The 17367-nt window shown below is 42.7% G+C and overlaps 1 protein-coding gene across 4 annotated transcripts in view; it reads left to right on the top strand.

Moving 5' to 3' along the window:
* LOC146831152 (uncharacterized) overlaps positions 1-17367 on the top strand; it is a 1851363-nt gene that overhangs the window by 749659 nt on the left and 1084337 nt on the right. For all 4 annotated transcript variants that reach the window (XM_085605390.1, XM_085605389.1, XM_085605391.1 and 1 more), the window contains one exon: positions 1536-1766. In XM_085605390.1, the coding sequence (XP_085461516.1) occupies positions 1536-1766 (231 nt within the window). The remainder of the gene's footprint in view (positions 1-1535; positions 1767-17367) is intronic.

The raw sequence follows: 17367 nt of genomic DNA, 5'->3' as shown, positions 1-17367 counted from the left end.
CTAGTTGTGAGGACCCTGGTCCATATTGTCCCACGTTGCATCGATATCGAAGTCATTCTGACGTGTAGAAGCAACCATAAAACCTTTGACAACGCTGTATGGTCAAACTCTTATGTATACACACACAAAACAGACAGATTTAATATGCACAAGATCCACAGAGTGAGAATCGTCCATTCATCAGCGTTGACATTCATGAACCAGGCAATCAGTGAGGTGTGGCATGATTAAAAGACATGTTTAAAATACTTATATATAAGTGATTAGCTAAAATGCATTTCGGTTTACATTATATGGATAATTTAATAGAAACCACTATCTATGGCTACAAATAAATGGAAGTTTTCGGATGAATGACACACGCACAGGGTTGCCATCTACCTAAAATGAGTAACAGAAGATAAGCGAACCAGAGCTAGAGCACTAAAGAAATGAGAACTCAAAGCAAATGAACAAATGGGTGAAGATAAATGAAAGATGAACTGCACCCATACTGCCATCCCCCCACCCTCTGCTGCACAGGATTACTGATAATGGAACAGAATTGTTTGAGAATATGGAGCTTGTTGGAAGAACCTACATGAATCTGTACCTATGCACCAGTTACTAGATGTTTTGCCTGATATTTCACCCAGAGACTTGGCTCTGGATCAATTACTACTAAACCTAGAAGGTACAATAGAATTTGCAATCCCAATTCAGCCAGTAAATTCACTTATAGCCATATCAAGATGTCCAAGGGACTCGTAATGAGGCCCTAATAGTTTTGGGAAACCATAGGTAGGCTGTTTACTTCACAAGTATCAATTCACTATTGTCTAAAAGTGAAAAAATATGTAGGTTCTTAATATGTTGAAGAGGAAGCAGGCTCTACAAGTGATCCAGGTCGAGTCACTGCTGGCAAGCACCCATTTTAATTGTAAGATATAGGCCTCGGGCCTCAACCCTATTAGATTTGGAATGTTCAAAATGTAATAGTTATAACTTTAATATTGTACTTAGACCATGTGCTAATGAATAACATATATTGTGTTCACAAAACCTCTTGAAACAAACATTTTCAAATATTTTGATGTAATTTTCAAGAAGGTGAATTGAAATCCACAAATGTAGGGTATTGAGACACTTTCCTATGCTAACAAAGACGGAATTTTTGTGGTAGAATTTGACCAAAAAGAATATATGGAGAGAGGGGAAGCCCCAGGTAAAAGCATGAGAAAATACACAATCACTCCACCTTTTTTTCTTGTTCTCTGCCATGCTAGCACACTTGTACACTATGTGAGTTTTAGCAGAATGTGGTATAACTGTAAGTGGACACAAGAAATATATTACAAATTAACAACATAGCACTTGTCAGGTCTTGGATAGTAATCAAAATATTGCTTCACTCATAATTGTTAGTGGTAAGTGGAAATTTAGACTGTCCTGAGTAATTTAGTAGAACTAAAGAATCATGTCTGGCCGCCGTCTTGTGTAGTCAGTGTTTTCAGTGTGCAGTAATAAGCATGTTCTAATATGGGGTTGTCCTGTAGGTAAAGCAAGGAGAGGAATCTATTGAAAAACGCAACTTGGAAATTGGCCATTTGCAGGAGAAGACTGAAGGCCTTGATCGAAAGATGAAAGAGTGTTACAACCATCTGAAAGCCTCTGAGTCGGCTGTGGATTTATTCAAACAAAAGTATCTATCTGCTACAGAGACAATACAGATGTTGGAAACCCGGGTGCAGAACTTGGAGAAAGAGGCAAATGAGTCCAGAGATAAGGTATTTATTTTTTGTATTATGCTGAAGTTTTATATTGACTATTCTTCAATATTATCACTCTAGAAGAGCAGTTTAATTTGTGGCAGATGTTTGTATGAACACTCTTCGGTCCGCTAAATGGCAATGTACCACACAAATATTCAGATAATGAAGTAGTTTCACAAGTTGTCTGCTTGTCCATGAAAAAATATTGCCTGTGTAAGAGTAGATTCTTTGTTGCCATGATGAGAGACCGAGAGTATACATGAATACAGTTTTCATATTTCATGACGAAGCCTGCATTCCATAGCCACACATCTATTCATTCGCCTACATACTAAAACTATCAGCCCACCAAACACCAGGGTTGACTGCCCACTTGGTCTTCTTTGAAGATGCTTGTTCTTACTTATTGACATGATGTGGTGTTTTTTTGTTTTTTAAATACATTGAGTATCATTATTTTACAATATTGTAAGGAAGCTTTTCAAATCGTCTGGCTCAAATTTCTAAACATACTTTAAAATATATTGCATTGCATTTTAAATAGAATATTTGTTTTTACAGACTGTGTATGTGCATATTCTCACTGTTTTGACACTGCCTTCCATCATAATGTTTCAATTTTTTAAGAATGTTTACCATATTTTGGTATCTACTAGGGCTTATTTATACAATAAAAGTGATGGACTATTTAAAAAACTTAAGGAATATAATCATTGACTAAAATACTTAGGCTTGAGAGCTGTTACAGTGGCTTGAAAAACCTGGCCAAAATGTTTTCATAATTATTTTGATCCACTATGTTCTTCCACCCTTTTCAAATTGGAGCCTGCTCTGGTTCAAGGTCTGCACACCTGGCTCACACCTCTCTTCTGCTAAAATGGTGTTCTCTGCTTTACTGCCTAGCACCATATCAGGCTATAAATCTGCCACTGAAGACTGTTAAATATTAATAACTAGCATAATATATTTTAGCTATAATATGACAGTCAACCACGTCCAGTTAAATGTTTGTTTTAGATTTGGGCAATGGAGTAGTGTGAGATATTGGGTTGTTGGTTGAGTGGGGTGTTAACCCTGCAACAGCCACAATCTCTGTCATGGTGAACCACAAAAGTCACTAAATTAACTTGCGCTTAACCCTCTGGTAGCTTGCACAAAGCAGTCAAGATTAACTTAGAGGCAATATGTATATCATTTATGAAACACAAACAGCAATAAAGTACAATTAAAACACAAGAAACCCCCCAAACCATTTTAGAAAAATTAGAGTAAATTTTAATAAATTATTTGACATCAAAAGACAAACATCCAATTAATAGAACCAGAATTTTGATTTTTTACCTTTACCAATGGACTTGGAAGAAGTTCTAGGAAAAATACCTCAAAAAGGTAATGTTCAGTGGGGCAAGGCTGCAGGCGATGGTTTGAGAAGGGAGCATCATTGTCAAGGATCTGATGGATGAAATCGTGGTAAAGATTTCTATGTATGCACTTAGTCACTTTTTTGAAAGTCAGAAATCTCCAGGGGGGCGTGGGTGGAGTCTGTAGCCGACAAGAGTACCACAAGGCCGGATACCCCTTTGTCGAAGTGTGCTGAACAGGATTCGCGGCTACAGAGAAGATTGTAGCAAGAGCTACCACGAAGCCAGGCCAACTGGCAATGCACCTTGGGTGGATAGATGAGCAAGATGGTCCTGGTCTCCTCTCAGTTTTCAGAGCAGTTTCCCGAGACTTTTATAAGTCCCAAGTTTTGGATTTTGGCTATCTGGGCACCTTTAGCATCACCACTCAAGGGTCCAGGACTGAAGGGGCATCACTACGGGGGTTAGGACCTACTTAGGCTGGATCCAGGTGCGGTTTTAATATGGTTGGAGCCTTTTCTGTCCCTTAAGCTCTGATCAGGAGGCCAGCCACCTAGCCCTTGGAGTCATTCTGGTTGTCATGGGTTCAGTGGTAGACAGCGGGGCAAACAGGCTCAACCAGCAGAGCAGGCCTCAGAGGGTTTAGGCAGGCTTCTGGCTGCAAAGCAGTCCTTCCAGATGCAGCACAGCAGTCTTCCGAAGTACACAACCGGCCACAGGAGCAGGCAGTCCTCTGAGAGTCCTACTGCAGGTCCAAAAAGGGAACATATGAGTGAGTCCGAGCATCCAATTTGATACCTGGTGCCCACTTTGAAGTAGGAGAAGTTTCTAGAGAATTGCCTTTAAAGTGCTTGAAGTTTCCTGCTTCCCCCGCCCTAGCTCCAAGCTGGCTTCACAAACAATACAAGGGTGACAAGTTCTTTATCTGAAGCAGAGCACAGCCTAATCAGTTGCAAGTGGGGCTCTGCAAATCTCTGCCACCCAATCCTGTCAGTTGAAGGCCCATCCAGGCACACCAAATCTCTCCTTTGGGTAGCTGTCTGGGAGGAATAAACAAAGTTTACCTGCCAACTACAGCCAGTCATGTAAACCAGAAACAGGGTGAAGGCACCAAATAGGAAAACACAATTCCAGATTTCTAAAAGTAGCATTTCCAAAAGTGTCACTTAAAATCCAACTTTACCATTAAAAAGGATTTTTAATTTAAATTTATCAGACACCCACCATGTAATGCTTACCTGTTCCCAATCAAGAGTTAGCTCTTATTAAATGTAATCAGCCAACCCAATGTTCTCCTATGAGAGAGGTAGGCCTCACGATAATTAAAGACAAATTAGGAGTTTTTCACTACCAGGAAATGTAATACTTAGAAATACATGCACAACCTTTTAATTACAATGCACCCTGCCTCATGGGCTACCTAGGGCCTACTGTTGTAAAGATGAATGATACGTAGGCCAAGTGATGTAGAACAAGATCACAGCTTTATTCATAAGGTCACTTCTTGGCTACAGGTTACTAGATGTTAGACAGATCCTTTAAAGTGCCCCACCAGGAGCAGCCTCCTCGCTGCTCTGCCCTTCCACACCAAATGATTCTCCCTTCCAATACAAACATACTCAACATTCTATATGACCTCATCATAGGCTGAGCAGCAAGGCAGAGAAATTCTGTAGGGAGAGTGCATTGAGTAATTAGTACATTACAACACATCTTCCCCTTATAGTGACCAAAAACATTCAAAATGTGTGAAGGTGATAAAACACGCATCTCAGGATGCATTGACAACAAAATAATTATACATCACCCCCCCTGCTATAATGATCATAAACGATCAAGTGCATGAAGATTGTAAAACATACAAATGACAGTAAAGGAGGATGCATAAATCAACAAAATTACTATACACATCTCCCCCTTATAATGATCATAAAGAACAAAGAATGCAAGTTAAAGAAATACATTCTTAAAAACTTAAAAACAGTGGATACTATCACCATAACTCACACCCCAAACTGCAGGTACAATACCGTCACACCACACGGAGTACCCATTGCACCACAAACTAGAGCACAAAACTGCGGCAGAGTAGGGATCTACAACCCTCTACCCATACTAAAACAGGGTAATTATAACACAAAACACTCTTGAAACACTCTTGAAACTTAATATGGGTTTCTTTAAACCCAACGTGCATAGCCAAAATGCACAGTCCAAACACCACCCATGAGGCAATAACCACTTACAGGGTATCACCAAAACCAGTAAGTCAAAGAAGCTACACGAGATGTAGACTTCCCACGTGTGCACCCGCAACGCACAGTCCAAGCACCTCACATGAGGCAACAACCATAAACAGGGTATCATTGAAACCAGTAAAACAGAGAAGCTTCGTAAGAAGAAGTCTTCTCACGTGCGTGCCCGTAACGCACAGTCCAAGTACATACTCAAGAGGCAACCCTCCAAAACCAGCCTCATACTAAAAGAAAACATTTTGCAAGATGAGACACACAACACCATAAAGCATCATATAAAGAAATACTGAAAAATGAAGCACCCTATACAAGACATTTACATTTAAAATCAAACCCTTCTGCTTGGGATGCACCGCGTGAACTTGGTGAACAGAAAATAGTCAAAAGGAATCAAACACATTCACCAGAAGAGTAACAGTAAATTTAGAGAAACAGTTATTTCTCCAAAAACCACAATAAACACACAAACCAAGGGGAGAAACAAAAGAAATCAAGATCACCTCTGTACAACTCATAAACTCAGCTAATTTCCTTCAATGTCTTTTCTTTTTGTGGCAAAATCGTACTGCGCTGTCCCCAGACTCCATATGGTTTTGTTCATACTTTATTCCGGCAGACAAAACAACAAAATAAAACGTGGTTGGCAAAACGTGAAAGACATGGTTGGCAACGCGAGTGAAATGCATGCTTGAAACAGCTAGATCCTAAAATGGCAGCACGCTGATTGACGTAGGCCCCGGATGGCTCCCAGCACATGAAAGCTCGGAAAGCATCCCCATGCAGTCACAGGCTGTTTGGATTACGATGCCATTACGTAAGAATCCCACGAAGACATCACAGCAGAGCTCGAGGGACAGCAGGTAGGATTGTGTGTAGAGAATCACACGCAGCATATTTTCTTGTTTTAAATCGCAGAAGATCAGTTAAACTGCCAATAGCCTAAGTTTGTTCAGATTTCAGCTTAAAAAAAAAATCGATGTCTGCAACAGCTCCTTTAGTAGTATACTGTATACGTAGCGGTGAAGTGCAAATGACGAAAGTCAGCCAGTGCAAACAGAATTGTACACAAGATCAAACAAGTCACAAAATGAAATATCCTTGCGTGAGCTCACTTCCAAAGTTAAACTTGATACAATCCAAGACAGGTGGCACACAATACCATGACACTCCTCTAGTGTGCTAAAGATCCTCAAAGCAAAGTAACACAGCAAACTAATCCATACAACATGGGTGGGATAGAGACACGTAGATGAACACCGGGAATTCAGTGTGCCTCCATTAAAATTGTTACTGCTTGCACACAAAGTACTTTCCTGAAAACAGACACACAAGGTTCTCACAGGAATGAAATGGTGCCCACACTGTAGGAAGAACACACTAGTCCAGTCCCACAGTAGATACAGACAAAACTTGCTGTCAGGCCAAGACACTTCTTGCACAGGTTAAAGGTCCAAAGAAGGAAGGGAAATCATATCATGATGTGCAAAGCTGCTGCGCCTCTGTGAAACTAGTTGCCGGAGAGACAGTTCAAGGGGCAGAAGTCCTTCAAGTGAAAGCAAGTCACTCAGGCCCATACAGGGACAATGCAGTAGGAACTGGCAGCTTGAGTTGTGGGCGACCGATGATAGGGTCACTGGTGGGGCTTGGGTGGGGGTGCCAGTTTGCTTCACTCATTAAAGCAATTTTCATACCTTAGAGTCCTTAAAGTCTTTAGTTCCTTTGTTCTTGCTTACTCCACGTGTAAGGTTCTTCAAGATCGTCGCAAGTGTTGTAAAGATGAATGATACGAAGGCCATGTGATGTAGAACAAGATCACCGCTTTATTCATAAGATCACTTCTTGGCTACAGGTTACTAGATGTTAGACAGATCCTTTAAAGTGCCCCACCAGGAGCAGCCTCCTCGCTGCTCAGTCCTTCCACACCAACTGATTCTCCTTTCCAATACAAATACACTCAACATTCTATATGACCTCATCATAGGCTGAGCAGCAAGGCAGAGAACTTCTGTAGGGAGAGTGCATTGAGTAATTAGTACATTACAACACCTACCTTAGGGGTGACTTATGTGAAATAAAAAGGGAGTTTAAGACCTTGCAAGGGAGTTATATTACCAAGTCGAATTGGTAGTTGTAAAATGCATTTAGGCTGCAATGGCAGAACTAGGACATGTTTAAAAGGTGCAATCTAAGTGGGTGGCACAGTAGGTGGTGCAGGTCTACTAGTCTCATTTGATTTACAGGCCCTGGATATATGGTATACCACTTTACTTCAGATGTATGAATAAATTAATTATACCAATCAGGTGTAAGCCAATTTTACCATTTTTATAGGAGAGCACACGCACTTTATCACTGGTTAGCCGTTGGAAAGTGCACAGTCCTAGAGCCAATAAAAAAGAATTTCAGCAAAAAACTGGAGGGAAAAGACAAAATGCTTGGAAGAAGGCCACAGTAGTGCTGGCAGGTGCAGAAAGTAGCGTGACCTCTCACAGTAGTAGGTGTCTTATGTGGCCTTGGTGGCAGCACAAAGAGCTGCTGTCTTCTTTATCTCGCATGCATTCATACATTTGCCTCCAATTAAAAAGTCAGACCTATTGATCAGGTAATATTGCCACAAATATGTAAATCTGCCTACAATTCACAATCATGAAGACATAATTCATTATCTAGTATGGTTTGAGAATTTTGAGAGTTGGACTATTTTGTACTTTTTTCAGCCATAGTGAAATAGTAATGTGATTAGAGCTCCTGGGTTGCAGCAAAATCCATCTTGTGCAAATGACCCAGTTCAATTATCTATCACATAATGGCCACAGAATAAAGGGTGGAGCTAGCCTTTGTGTGCTTGCATTTGGCAAATAAGGGATGTCCATCTGGTATTTACCTGGATGGTGCAAAAATGCCTCTACTGTCATGCTGCAGTTCCTCTTTGTGCTACTGTTTGTAGCATGAAAAAGGCACCTCTATGGATTTTAGAGCATGATGGCATGAGAAACCATGATTCTGAAGAACATCGATACACCTCTGCGAGGCCTCAAGGCAGAAGTATCTGACTTTGAGCTTGCCTTTTGGAAACAGCCGACCAAATGGAACTGCTAGCATTAATCGAGCCCAGCATAACTGAAACAAAATAAATGACTGCAGAAAGTTTCATCTCATATCTCAGCCATCAGCCATCAAAAGACTCCGTCTCCTGCTTGATACATTTTCCACAACATCTTCTTTGGCTCACCAAGCATCCCTGCTTTGCATTTCTGAAATCTTCAAGCTCATCTTCAATGCAATTTTCAGTTTTTTCAACTTTGCTCTAGAATTTGTTCTTTGTTATACCATAGAATATGTGTGTGTAACCATCCACTTTGTTGAACTTGGGTTGCAGTGTTCCTAAGCCCATGAAAGAATTCTGTTAAGTCACTTTGGATATGATTTTGCACACACTATCACCAAATGCATTTTCATACTAATTTCAGTGAAGTTATTTAGCCATTCAAATAACATTTGAACACATACTTTTGTCTTATTTAACTGCATTGTTGTAGGATGGATTCTTCACACACACACACACACACACACACACAAAACTATCACGGTTGACTGGTTATTGCCTTGTTGCTCAAGCCAAGCTACCTATGGTGAGCCCAAGGTACTCTTAGTGCTACTGTTTGGACAGTGGGAGCACTATTAGAGGTTACACAATGACGTCTCTTCCTAATAGTCCACCAATCAGATTAGTTCACCAGTTCATTTAATATTTTGTTTGCAAGATGCTAACAGGTAACTATCTAGAAATAAAACAGTGTTCCACTACTTATGGCAAGTTCCCTCATACATGTTACACAGTTATTTTCTCAGTCTACTTTACCACTGTCCTTTTTCTAAGATATGCTACTCAACAGTATTTGCAAAATTCCACAGCCAAAGCCAGAAATTCAGAATTGAACCTTGCAGCTATGAATGCCACCTTTAAAAATAAGGGAGAAACATTGCTTTCTACTATACTGCCAGTTGTTATAGCATTCTGTACTGCCCAGTGAACATTTTCACTCTGGGTTTCAGACTAGTAGCTGGTATGTCACACCCAGAAGTGTGAGGTATACAATTACCATTGCAGCCTGTCCAATCTGGTCTTCTGAGTTAAAGGCTTCCGTGTCTAATTTGTGCTGATGATTTCTGGACTGACTACAAAGTAGTTTTTTTTCCAAAACATTTCATTGATTTATTTGGTCCTGATTTCAACATTTAGCTGTCCAATGATTTACCAAACTCTCCTGCTTTTGATGTAAAAAATATTATAAAAAAGTTAATTATGCTAGGAGTTCTGTGGAATCAACCCATTTTGAAATGCTATAACAGCTAGGACACAGGGCTTATGGCAATGGTGCATGACTCATTTGCAAACCTAAAACACCTTAAGAAGAAATCAAGCACTAGATTTAACACCTTAATAATAGTACTTTCAATTAACATTTAAAATAAATGTAGATAACTTCGTGCTTAAATGACAACTCTATAAAATAGGCAAACTCTTCTTCAAACCTAAAATAGATTTGAAGGTTTTAAGTAATTGCAAATGCAACCAGTCGAGGGAACAGCAGCGGTCCATGTAGGTAACAACGGTGGGACCAGGTAAGGGGGATTTTGAGGGACGATGCTGAGGGAACATTAGATAAAGAATGAATTTTCCCTTTGCATCGTCCCTCGAAATCCCCCCTTACACAGCCCCACCGCCCCACCGCTGTTGCTTGCACAGACCGCGGCTGCTAGGGAAGTAAAGGTTGAATAAAGGGACGTGTCAACCAATGTGTGTGTTCAGCAATTATCAGCTGATGAAACGTTTCTTTGTGATGTACTCAACAGCATCTAATAACCGATATGCTCCATGTATTTTACTGTGTTACAAAGCAGTGCATTAGCATCTGATAGAATACCGAGAGCCTGGTAACGAAGAGACAGGAGCAAGCTACTAGGTAAATGGTCGCCTGTTCAGAACAGTTATTGTCGTTTGGATGTGAAAAATGTATATAAAAAGGGGTATACATGACAGGACTAGCCTAAAGTAGATGACACCCACTCCTCATCAAAAGGTCAACAGGGTCAACTAAATAATGATAAAGCTAAGGGCATTTAAAAAGCATAAAATTAATTTATCATAAAAATACTAAAAGCCTGTATCATATGCGCCGTAACCTGTAACCAGCCATCCTAAGAGGGACCCTGCACCTACCTGTGCTTTCTTGTGCCCGTCCTGTCTCCTTCCCGCCGCTGCTTCTTTCAACATTGCGGCCGCCGTGTGGAGGGGGACTGCAATCCCCAGGCTCCAGTGCGCCGGAAGCCGGCGGTGAAACACACGCGCCAGGAGGCGCTATAAAATCTAGCACGGCCCCGGTGGAGCGGGCGCCGTAACCTGTAACCAGCCATCCTAAGAGGGACCCTGCACCTACCTGTGCTTTCTTGTGCCCGTCCTGTCTCCCTCCCGCCGCCGCTTCTTTCAACATTGCGGCCGCCGTGTGGAGGGGGACTGCTTTCCCCAGGCTCCAGTGTGCCGGAAGCCGGCGGTGAAACACACGCGCCAGGAGGCGCTATAAAATCTAGCATGGCCCCCGCGTCGCGGGACAGCGCGCGGGCAGCGCCGGGCTAAGCCCGGGCAAAGGGCGGGCCGTCTGTGGCCGTCAGGGGTCGGAGGAGGCCGGGCCGAGCCACCCCTCGAGATTGCCGGTGAGTTAAGGTTCTGTTGCTGTGGGCAGGGAGTCGACTATGGTGAAAAGGAAAGTTACAGGAGCCAAGCTCAATGGGGGGACAGGGGCTACACTGGACTCATACTTAATACGAGCTGCAAGTGTGTTAGCTGCAGAGATAGAGCAAACTGAAAGGCGACTGTCTATGGAGGTAGCGAATGTGACATCGGCTGTAATCCAAAACTCCAGTGAGATCCCTGACGCTCAAATGCAAATACCATCACCTTTATTATCGCTGGGGATACCTAGAGACTTGGAAGACAGGTCCGGAATAATGGCCTCCTCCATCCTTGCCTCCGAAGACCAGACGGAGCATAGGTCCTTGATAGTTCTCCCAGATGAAACGTCTATTGTCGTTCCCTCCCCAACAGCACCTACCTTGAAAAAGCAACAACTGGGAAAGGTCTCTAAAGCTGGGACGGCTCTTTCATCATGCCCCGAGGTTCTATCTAAAAAACTCTGGGCAAGTATCAAAGAGAAAATTGACTCTATTATGGCCCCTTGGATTAGCAGACTGGACTCTATTGCTGACACGGTTATAGTGTTAGAACAAAAGATTAACCGCATTTTCCCATCTGCTCAACCCTTTATAGATTCTTTGGTTACTTCTAGTGCCCCTGAACAGCCGGTGTTGCTGGGGGCTACATCGACCACGGAGCCTTCTCTTACCAGCAACGCCACATTTTTACCATCTAAAGTGGGCTGTTCCAGCGATGTCCCAGGAACTAACTGTCCTGTTCGAGAACATAATCCCCCAAATGTTCTTGCCGCTAATTTAGTCTCCACAAATATTGCTCCACAACTCGATACTGGGATCTTCCGCGAACCAATTCCAGGAAAAAGGTTCACACTAGTAAAGGAAGCCTCGCCCCTGGTTCTTGTCCTCGCTAATGCCCCTCCCTTGAGATCCGACCAAATAGAGTCATCAACCACCCTGATGGACAAAGCCTTACATTGGTTAACCAATAATATGAACATTAATGAACGGGGAGGCTTTCAACTAGCTAAAGAGATCATCATGGCTAGACGTGTTCCATGGGTGGGCGTTGGCGTGAAAAAGTTCAAAGGGGATTGTATTGTTGTTAATTTTTCTAGTGTGAATGTGCTCCCTAATGTACTTGCTAACTTGTTGCCCCCTCAGAAGAGGGCCCCTGGTATAATCCCTTTAACGATGGTTTTTTTCAGTCTAGTCCCTTAAGGACAAATGTAAGCTTCAAGTTTCATTGTATACAGAATGGTCTGCCACACAGGAGGACATTACCAAGTTATGTAAGTGAACTTAGTTTAGATAATAGATTCACAGCTCTCACTGATCTGGAGGAGTGCGATTGACCCAGGGAGGTTGGTAGGGGGCTAGTATTGGATCCCCCTGTAAGAACTCCACAGATCAAAGACTCGCAAAAAAAAACACCTAGTAGTAGCTCTTTACCCATCCTTCTATTGGATAATAGGAACTTAGTCTCACTAACACACTCAGGTCATAACTTAGGTCGTGAGATTACTAGTCCCTCCATGCTAGTAAGTGAAAATCCTCCCCCCACTAACATTAGTGTAGAAGGTAAATTGTCTCTATTATCCTGGAACATTGCAGGTATTGGGCAAAAATTTGTGTCTCATGACTGGGGTAATTTTATGGACAAATACGATATCTGTCTGTTACAAGAGACCTGGGCAGTGGATCCCATTTTTCGGGTGGGGTATCTTAATTTTTACATCCCCGCCATTAAAAAAAGTCAAGGGTGACCCGCTGGTGGCCTGGTGGTATGGGTCCGTCAAAACCTAAGCTGTGTCATAGTCCCCATACAATCCTCGAATAGTGACATCCTAGCTATTAAACTCACCTGGCCTCATGGGCTAACATTAGCCATATTTAATGTTTATGCTAGAGGCTGTAGGGGTGGTCAGAGGTCAGAGGTAGTAGCCACCTTGGATACTCAGTTGGATGCCCTCCCTGACTCTATTTCATCAATTGTGGGGGGAGATTTTAACACCACTTTTGAACCACTAGGAGTCGAGGAGCAGGAGATAGCAGTGGAGCAGGAGTTGACATGGGGTATCCCAAAGCTTGAGATCCCAGTTGTCAAAAGATGGACTGACGCTGCCATCCAATTAAAAGTATTGAGTTTAGAAAGAGGCCTTAGAGCTGCTAATGGGTGTACTAGATCGGACCCATTGGGAGCTAACACTTTTGATAACGGACGCAATTGCAGCCAGATCGACTACCTATTGGTAGACGTAAGGCTCTGGCGGTGCCTAGAGGACATGGAGATTGTATGGCGTATGGAAAGCGATCACAACCCTCTCTGTTCGGTTTTCTTAATATTACCCACGGAGAGGGTTGTGAACTCGATAGAGGGTCTCATATCATGTAACCTGGTACTATCTAATAACAAGCGCCAAGTAAAATGGAACAAGATCTGTAAACTCCCTATAAAGCTGGCCGCTCTTAAAACAGAGGTTGCGAAACAAATGGCCTTTATAGGGTCTAGAGCCACTAGCCCAGATTTTCCATTAATTATGTACGAATCTCACTTGTCCCTATTTGCCAAGCTAAAAACATATTTTTTACAAAACGTTAGGTCTAGTAAGCAGACCTATAAATCCAATAAGGCTGGTTGGTTCAATGCCAATTGCAAAATGGCTCGTAAGAAACTGTGTGAAGCGCTTAAATCTAAAGATCACTCCTGGGTAAGGGAGGCCAGGGATTCCTACAGGCGGGAGCAAAGGGTGGAAAAAAGAGAATGGGACAATGACAAGTGGCAGGATTTAAGAAGAGCTTGTGCAGCCAAAGATTCCAAACAATTCTGGAACATTGTTAACTGGGATCGGGGAGGGTGCCCAGATACGCCCCAAAACAATGTAGCACAGACACGATGGCTTACCTTCTTTAAACCCCAATGTGGTAGTGGCCCTTTGGGAGAAGCCCCATCTTTGATTCCTTTTAAATTTTACCGAGGCACGGTGTTCTCCCCGAAGGATGTAGATACAGCACTCGATTGTGTGTTGGGAGGGAAGGCCCCTGGAATGGATGGCATTCCAGCTGATGTCTTCCTAAGTGACAGACCAACTTGGTGTCAGTCTATTGCCTTTTTGGCCAACGCAGTGGCCAATGGGTCCCCAGTGCCACCATCTTGGAAGGTAGCGGAGATTATCCCCGTATTTAAGAAGGGAGATAAATCTCTCCCTAGTAATTATAGGCCCATTAGCCTTATAGATTCTATACAGAATGTAGTGGGCCGCTTGGTGCTAAACAAAGTTCAAATGTGGGCGGAACAAGCAAAAATTCTATCTCCATTCCAAGCTGGGTTCCGTTCCTGCATTAGCACCATAGACCAGGTTTTCCGGTTTATTACAATTTACTGGAGAACCGTGGTCTTGGGGGAAGGTTCATTATATGCTGTCTTCGTTGACCTCAAGTCGGCGTTTGATTTAGTCCCACGTGGAAAATTATGGGGAGTGCTAGGGGACATGGGGATTGAGCAGGAATTGCTAACCTTACTCATCCTCTTACACGAGGACAACTTTGCCAGGATTAGATGGGGGTCACAGGGCGAGGTTACTGACACCTTCCCAGTCGAGCGTGGCGTTCGACAGAGATGTGTGTTGGCCCCCACCCTGTTCTCGCTGTACATCAACGGGGTGGTAGAGCACCACTCCCGAATGCCATCTGATGCCCCCACCCTGGCGGGAACTCGTGTCCCAGTCTTCATGTTTGCGGACGATACATTGATTATTTCCAGGACCCCGAGCGGGCTACAAAAGGCTGTGAACGCTTTTAGCGATTTCTGCACCCAGAGAGGACTTGAGATTAACACCTCAAAAACCAAATTTCTGTCACTTAATCAGCACAAGTCCTTTAAGAGAAGGATACTATTAAATAACGTGCCTTTGGAACAGGTGGATACTTTTAGGTATTTAGACATTTCCCTCCAAAAGGATATGGGCTGGAAAAATCATCTGAACCTTACAGTTCTAAAACACCATCAGCATATAGGTGCCCTGCTGATGAAACACAAAACGTCGCTTACTAAACCTGTAACCCCGGCCCTAGAAATTTATAACATCAAAGTGGTGAGCTCAGCTCTATATGGAGCTGAGCTATGGGGATTTAGCGTCTTAAGACGTTTAGCCCTGGCAGAGAATAAGTTTCTTTGTTGCCTAGTCGGGGTTCCTCAAAGTACACCGATGACCCCACTTCGTTTAGATCTAGGCAGGAAGAAAATTGAGGATATGGCAAAGCTACGTCCACTCTTATACTGGAAGCGACTATGGTCCACTCCGGAGCTCTCACATTTTGTACAGGGTTTAAAAGATGTGATTGCTCTGGACCGCTTTCACAAAATAGGCTGGCTCAAAGAGATCAGAACCATACTCACCAAACTTGACTTGTTGTGTCTCTGGGATTCCCCAGAGACCTCTGTCTTCCCTACCAAGTTGGAATTAAAGCAAAAATATTGGGAAATGTTATTTTTGTCATCATTTAATGTGATCACAGCCACTAGTTTGACAGGCCGGGTCTTGGACTTTAAACCCAGGCCCGTTTGTGAGTTGTTCTAGGACGTAATAGAGAAGCCACTAGATCGGAAATTATATTTCCAATTCAGGATAGGCTCCCTCCCCACCAAATCTTTCACACGCAAATGGGATTTATCCACGAGTAGCAAGTGCCACCATTGCAGGGTTGAGGACGAAACCATTCCCCACATATTTTTTGTATGTCCGCTATACGTGGCTCCGCGCCGTAAATGGCTGAGACCAATTGGCTCTTCCCTGGGCACACTGAGCTGTATGCCTGCTTTAAGAATTTTAGGTTCCGATTGTGGTCCTAATATAGCTATTGCTGTCGCCAAGTTTCTGGGATGGTCATGGGCCATTCGCACTTGTACGTTAAAATCCTCTGCTGTTGGTCAAATTTAAATATTGATATCTTACTTATGCTGCTACGTGAGTTTTATAATTTTTATTAAGGTTTTATCATTTTCTTGGAGCTTTACTGGAATTTAATACTATTTTTAATATTGTCCTAGTGTAAACGTTTTTTGATATTGTTTTGTGCTTTATATTGTATATGTCTTTCGTGCTTTTATGACAATTGTCGAAATAAAGCTTCAAAAAAATGAAAAATTGAATTGAAAATTGAATATGTTCATAAAAAATAATTTTCCCTAAAAAAGCATTCAAAGAAGGTCCTCTAATCTTTTATATGTTGTTGTTATTACACAGAGCATCTTGAAAGCCATTACACTCAGTTAGAGCAGGGAAGGACCTTCAATTCTGTAAATGTTTAAAAAATGCCGAATAGTTCCCAGCACAGGATGGCCAGATTGTTTATGAATCTTGTGCTGAAGACTCAACATCACTGAAAATCGTACCCACAGGTGACAATCCCTACAGAACTTCCAGTATCATGTCGAGTGAGCAAAGATGGTCATCTTTAGTTCCCACAGCAGCCACCGGGGAAGAATTAGATGCCTGTATGCCTGGAACCGATGCCTGTATCTCTGGAGCAGAGCCGATTTCCCTTCCAACAGGAGTGGAACCATCCCTTGAAGGCTCTAGAAATGCGATCATCAACATGGGAATACGCTGTGGACAATTGTACACGTGGGCCTGTAAGGGCTCCAGGAGCACTTCTATGTCCGGAGGCGCAACCGATGGAAGTGTCAGACACAGGTCCAACAAACAGCCAAATCTGCAGAAGAGGCAACGGAACACAGGTAGGACACAGTCTAGCCAGATTGGTCTAAAAGACAGGAACCAATGCTCACTCAGCTCTCGAAGCTGAGGCGTAGTCAGGTAGCACACCATACGCTTACGACAACGTCGTTACAACAGTGTTCTCTCCATGTCTTTAGGGATTGAGACGTTCACTGTGAAGCAATAGGATTTAAATCTGGATGCCCGCCACTGATAGTAGGAGCAAAGGAAGCCCTCCAAAAATGCTTTCAAGTACGAAGTGTATGAAAGCTGAAATTACTCCGAAGATGGCCTGAAAGGTGGTTAAGAGACCTGATCCAAGACGCTTAAATAAGTGTACGATCCCACTTGTATCAGACATGTTAAAGATACGATGAACCATTTCTCCGAAACAGATCGTAAACTTTGTAAAGGACCAGGGCCTGTATCTCTGCTGAAGACCTTGCAACCTGGAGATCAAAAGACTCTCGGGCTGAAGTTAAGACCACATTTTGTTGAAACAGCATGACTTTCAGTCTGCTCAGCAAATCAAACCTAATACTGGAAACATTCAATGAAGGCCACAGTG

Source organism: Triturus cristatus, chromosome 5_1 (genome assembly GCF_964204655.1).
Source record: "Triturus cristatus chromosome 5_1, aTriCri1.1, whole genome shotgun sequence".
NCBI lineage: Eukaryota > Metazoa > Chordata > Amphibia > Caudata > Salamandridae > Triturus > Triturus cristatus.
The sequence above is the reverse complement of the archived record's forward strand: the minus strand, read 5'-3'. Positions and strand labels throughout refer to the sequence as shown.